This window comes from Echinops telfairi, unplaced genomic scaffold (genome assembly GCF_000313985.2).
Source record: "Echinops telfairi isolate 266 unplaced genomic scaffold, ASM31398v2 ScPeMD7_7467;HRSCAF=8505_1, whole genome shotgun sequence".
Classification (NCBI taxonomy): domain Eukaryota; kingdom Metazoa; phylum Chordata; class Mammalia; order Afrosoricida; family Tenrecidae; genus Echinops; species Echinops telfairi.
Window position 1 is genome coordinate 24,077,125 of NW_022111368.1, and position 5,926 is coordinate 24,083,050.

At 50.8% G+C, this 5,926-nt stretch overlaps 1 protein-coding gene across 1 annotated transcript in view; it reads right to left on the reverse strand.

Annotated features, from left to right (window-relative positions):
• NPAS2 (neuronal PAS domain protein 2) overlaps positions 1-5,926 on the reverse strand; it is a 103,156-nt gene that overhangs the window by 4,564 nt on the left and 92,666 nt on the right. Inside the window, 2 exon segments of the mRNA XM_045283824.1 lie at positions 56-255; positions 1,887-2,084. Coding sequence (XP_045139759.1) covers positions 56-255; positions 1,887-2,084 — 398 coding nt within the window.

Consider the following 5,926-nt stretch of genomic DNA (forward strand, 5'->3'; position numbering starts at 1 on the left):
AGGGACTTGGAATAGACAGTGTAAGGAAGCACCAATCTCTCAGAATCGAAAGCACTCTCCATACCTGAGCTGCCGGTCGTGGCTGAAGTCTGGGCTGGGATGGCACTGACTTGCGTCCTGGGTGGCAGGGGCAGGTGTGGGCAGGCTCAAGGTGGGTGGGAGGCCAGCGGCTGAGCTGCTGAACTGGGATGCCAGGCTGCTCACTGCGTGGCCGCTTCCCTGTAGGATCTGTGGGCTTCGCAACGGCTTCGGACCCTGGAGCATCATGTGGACGAGAAAGGTAAAGCTTCAACTCAGCTCAGGTGTCGCCTCTCCAGGAAACCTCCTCTATCCCATTCACCGGACTGACCAACCATGGCTACTGAGTCAGCTCTGACTCACGGCGACCCCCCATGGGTCAAGCGTAGACCATGCTCTCTCTGGTCTGCATGTGTTCCAGCACCTGACTATAGATCCCAAGACGGCAACCTGGAAAAGTCAGTCTCCAGCCTGCCACCTGACCTACAGATTGGAACTTGCTGGTCCCCAGAATTCCAGAAGCTAGAAGGAATCTCCAGATGGTCATCTGACCTACAGAGCCTGGACCTTCCAGCTCTCTACGACCCCCATGAGCCAGGAGGACCCGTGGGTTTTGAACTTCCCAATCTCCTAGTTACATGAGTCCGCCTCTTGAAGTCAACTTCCCTCGCCATTTATCTGCTGTCTTTCATTGAAGGACTTCCAACACGGTGCCCATCGATAGTTCCAGAATCATTTATTTTTTAAAAAGTAAAAAAAAAAAACTCTTGACACGGAAGCTAAATGAATGCGGTAACACGTTTAAAATAAAAAGCGTACTTTTAGCTGAAGAGGTTGTTTGTAGATGTTCTTTTATCTAGTAGAAGGCTCTCCTATTCACAAGTATCTGAGAATTTTATTTTATATGATAAAAAGCTTATCAATTGTTGGGGGGTGGGCGTCGACTTCAGGACACTTCTTCGTCATCTCTGTGGCCCTGGGGCGTGGGGAGGGACGGCAGGGCAGTGGATGCTGGACAGAAGAACCAAGGCCTGGGCGAATGCAGAAGCCCAGCCCAGGCAGGCGGGCAGCTTGGATGGTCCCTGTCTAGCAGGGCTTCTGGACTGGTTAGCTCCTTTCAAGCGCCATTTGTTGACCTGTGACCATGTCCGAGTGGGAAGCCAGGGGCGGTGGCTAAGAAGTGGAAGTGGCTGAGAGGGAAGGTTTGGCAGGAGCCCCGGGGGCAGGGAGAAACATGACAGTCGTGGGGGAAGGGCACTGAATGCACGGGATCACCTGTGTTCTCCCAATAAAAACGGCTAACGCCTGAGGTGCATGCTGGGAGCTGATGATGGGGACAGACAGCTACCTCAGTGCAAGCTCTGGGACTTCAGATCTACCTTCAACCCAATTGAGGATTAAAACGGAGGGCTTCAGCTACATGGTACTTTGAAGGGCAAGAGCGAGCTACCGAGAGTGGTGGTATTAGGTACTGATGCATAGGAACCCTAGGCAAAAGTAACCCAGAAACCACCGGGTCCTGCCCCACCCTCACAATGGTTACGTGCCAGCCCATTGCTGTAGCCACAGTGTCCGTCCATCTCCTTGAGGACAGCTTCCTCTTTTCTGCTGACCCTTGACATGACCAAGCATGATGTCGGGACAGACCTCTCTAAAGTACAGAAGGAAACCTGGACAACGTGGGGCTTCAAATGGACTTAAAGGAAATAGAAGGCAACCCTTCCTCACTCTGCTCCGGGCCGGTGGTGGAAGAAGTCTGATGGACTTCCGGGCCCAGAGGGGACAGCCACGGAGAGAGCCCCAGGCTGTCCCGGTGTGTCTGTCTCGGTGGCAGGGACGGCATGCATACAGAGAGCACACTTATTTACCTGGTTCGATAGCCCACTTGATTCCCGCAGCAGGTGCTGGCTTGTGATCTGAGTGGAGGCAATCTGCCCAGTCAGTTGGGGGCTGGACACAATTTGGGGCTGGGACACGGCCGTAGACCTCGGCTGTAGCTGCTGCTGGGCCTCGGGCGGTGGGGCGCTGCTAAGGCTCAGGGACACAGCTGGCTGCTGCAGAAACATCTGGGGGCAACACAGAAACGCCTTTAAGATTGTGTGTTTTCCATCCATGTGAAGAGGCCCGGCTTGTCTGGTTCACACCGTCCATCAAAAGCAAGTCATGTGTGCCACCCAGGGATCTTAAACCATACACACAGCAGTTCAAATCCCACTCCCTCACTGACTCCACAAAGAGCTACTGGAAGTTGCTTGCTCGGAGGCAGTAAGCAGGGACAGTGGGCAGGAGCTATGGTTCCCACATTCCGCAACTTAAAGTCCAGTGGTTGAGGTGTCAGTTGTATGAAATCAGCTTAGACCCAGGCGTCCTCTAAGAGTTGCGTAACCGGTGTGAAGTCAAGGTCGGCTTACAGGTCTCATTAGCAAGGAGAGCTAGCCTGCGAGGAGAAAGACTGACTTGATGATACCTGGCAGGGTGTTGGCGAGCCCCAGGCCCATGGCCCCGACCTGGAACCTCCAACCAGAGGCTGAATGCTGTGATGTATGCACTGAGCTGCTAACTGCAGGGTCAGTAGTTTGAACCCACTAGTCGCTCCTCAGGAGTCACACGAGGCTGTCTGCTCCCACAAAGATATACAGGCTCAGCAATCCCTAGAGGCAGGTCCACCCTGCCCTGTAGGGTCGCTATGAGCCGACAGCGACTCGATGGCCGTGTGTGGACCCCCACAGAGTGGTTGGGAATCTTCACCCCAGTGGCCCCCAGGCCCAGATGGTACACCTGCTCCCACGAGTTAGGGAAGAGACTCTGCAATCCGGACCAAGTACAGAGACAATGGCACCGCCTCGAGTCCATGCCCCTCAACATTCTCGACACACAAGTTCAATAACCATCATGAGCATCTCTTTGGGCTGTGTCTTCTGGGATGTTTCAGCGTTTCACAGGTGGTGATGTACTCCCCCGACAACTAAAATCTGCACCTTTCAGGGAATTTGATGAAGCGGATACCAAGTGTTTACGCAAATCCTGGTTTATTTTCTTCACTCATGCACTTGATTCCATTTGAAAGTTGCTCAAGTACTCCGAATGAGTTTATTTCCTAGCATTGTAAGTCATATAAGGCACCTGACATATCTGAAAGGTTCTGAATGATGCTTGTGGGAAATGCCTATTATTCACAGTAGTCAAACTGATAAACAGGTGCAGCACAGAATTGTTTAAAAGGCAAAAGCATGGCTACTTTTAGATCAAGTGAGTATATTTGTAAACGAACTACGACCGAGGAGTTGATTCTCAAGGTTTATGAGAAACAAAGTTAATAAATTCAATACTAGCTTCAACCAGAGCCCTGACAGTAAATACCCTCCCCAGGCTGGTCTCTCTCCCGATTGCTGTCGGGCACCATGCCACCCTGCTCCATGGCACTCAGCAGGAAGACGCACTTCCTCCTTGCTCTTGGCATTGGAATCCCAGCACATGTCCTTGGTGCAGAACGCTGCCACGCCATCATGTGCAGAACAGATAGGCTAACTCCGCCGAAGGACAGAGAGGTTCAGGGAAGGCAGGGGCAAAGCCATGCCCTGCAGATGCTTGGCAGGAGCCCTGAAAGATCAGGGCTCAGACTATTCACCAGAGCCCAGCGTCGTCACACGATGGCTGAGCTTTGGGACTCGGTTCCAACCAGGGCGCTTTGCACTACACACAACGGATGTCCCCACTCCGGATGTCCCCACTCCGCTGCTGCCCCCACTTCCAGCAGCACTCTTGAAAGGAGAGCATGTTGAGACGTTCACAAGGCCTCTGTGGGCCTCCACCACCTCAAACCCAGCACCGACACAGGTCAGGATGAGTGTTTCTTACAGTTCAGCAGCTCCCCATGACAACACGGCTTACGTCCGGCTACAGAGACACAGCTGCTTCATCGCTTCAGGAAACGTCCACACTCCCACTCAGTCACAACTCGCCTTCTGATAAGAGCTCAGATAAGGGAGCAGCTGGGGTGGGGTGCCACGGAGTCATCCCTGCCTCGTAGCGTCCTGTGTGCAACTGAACGCAGAACTGCCCAGCCTTACACCATTCTCACAAGTGTAGCCTTAATTATTATTCTTTTTAATGAGCAGCAGTATAAATCCAATGCTATAGTGTCAGCCCTGACTCATGGAGACCCGGAGTGTTCTGTTACAGAGTGGAACTGCCCATAGAGGGTCTTCTTGGCTGTGGTCTGTATAGAAGCAGACCACCAGGCCTTTCTTCTGCAGTGCAGCTGGGTAGGTTCGAACCACCAACCTTTCGGTTAGAAGCCGAGAGTGAACCCCTAACCACAGCAGGAGCTTTAAATCAGATGCACACCAGTTTAAATTCCAACCTCCCCATCAGCCAGTGGTGTGGCACTGGGTTGTTCTGATAACTTCTCGAGGCCTTCGCGAAACAGGCACCACACCGTGACAGCACATATCACCTAAAGAGTACATGAGATTAATGCATATGAAATATCCCAAACATAGTAGGTGTTCAGGACATGTGAGGCAGTAACATTTACAATGATGTGAGGCAATGATATTTGTGTTAGTCCGGGTAGACTAGAGAAACAAATCTAGGGAAACTCATATGTGTATAAGAAAGAGCTTTATATAAAGAGGAATTATCCATTAAGAAAACATCCCAGCCCAGTCCAGATCAAGTCCGTAAGTCTGATATTAGCCCATATGCCCAATACCAATCTATAAAGTCCTCTTCAGACTCACAGAACACACAAGATGACGCCAAATGCAGGGAGATCACAGGGTGAAAAGTCTTGTGGAGCCAGAGGGTTGTAACCATCTCAGCGCTGGCAGCGTCTCCACGCGGCTCCTCCAGCTCATGGCACTAATGTAGCTCCTTGTGTCTTGTGAGCTGCAGTGTCTCACAGGGAGTGAGCCTGTGTCCCGCCTCCAGCGAGCTATTTATCTCCTTAGCACCTCCAAATGAGGTCATCAAGCTGTGACTGGATTGACAGGCTAAACTCCACCCCTTCACGTGTAAGTCTCAAATTGATAACAGATTATGTCACTACCACAATATTTATAATAAAAAAGGTGCTTTCTGCTCAGGTGTCACTTTGGACACATAAAGATCACCTGGCAATAGGAAAGCTGTACTCTTAAGAATGGCAAGCGATTCCTGCTTCTAATATGCCCCATACTGCTTCATCCGCTACGCTGGTCACTGATGTGGGCTTTGAAAGGATAGAAGCCTGCTTCATTTGTCTTTGGGTCCCGCAGTGCCCGAGAACACACCTGGTACTTAATGGGGGTCTGCGGGCTGGCTGGGAGGATGAATGGAAGAAGGCAACCAAGGAATAAGAAGAGGTACCCCACACACACACTTAAAAAAATTTTTTTCCAAAACAATCTTCTCTCTTCCAAAGTATTCTCCAATGCACTGAATGCATTTATTAAATCTGCGACTCCATTCTTGCAAACATTTTCAAACTCATCTGTTTGGATGGCTGACAGCACCTCCCTCTTTTTAATTTTTCCTTCACCTCTTCTCTACCATCTGTCAAATCACTGTCCTTTCATGTCCCTCTTCATTTGCAGAAACAAAAAGAGGCTGCATGGACAGAGGTCAGGTGAGTCAGGTGCATGGGGCAAGAGAGGCATGCTGTTTTGTTTTGTTTTTTTGCCAAAAACTGGTGCACTGAGATGGCTGGGGGAGCCAGGTGCATTGTTGTGGTGGCAAAACCAGTCCCCCGTCTGTCACAAATCAGGTCTCTTTTGTTGCACACTGTTATGCAGTCTTTTCAAAACCTCTAAATAGAAAGCTTTATTAACAGTCTGACCTGGTGGAACAAACTCCAAATGCACTACGAGTCGGCATTTTTGTCTGTTTGGGAAGTTCACTGACATCCAGAACGAGGTTTGTCATCAAT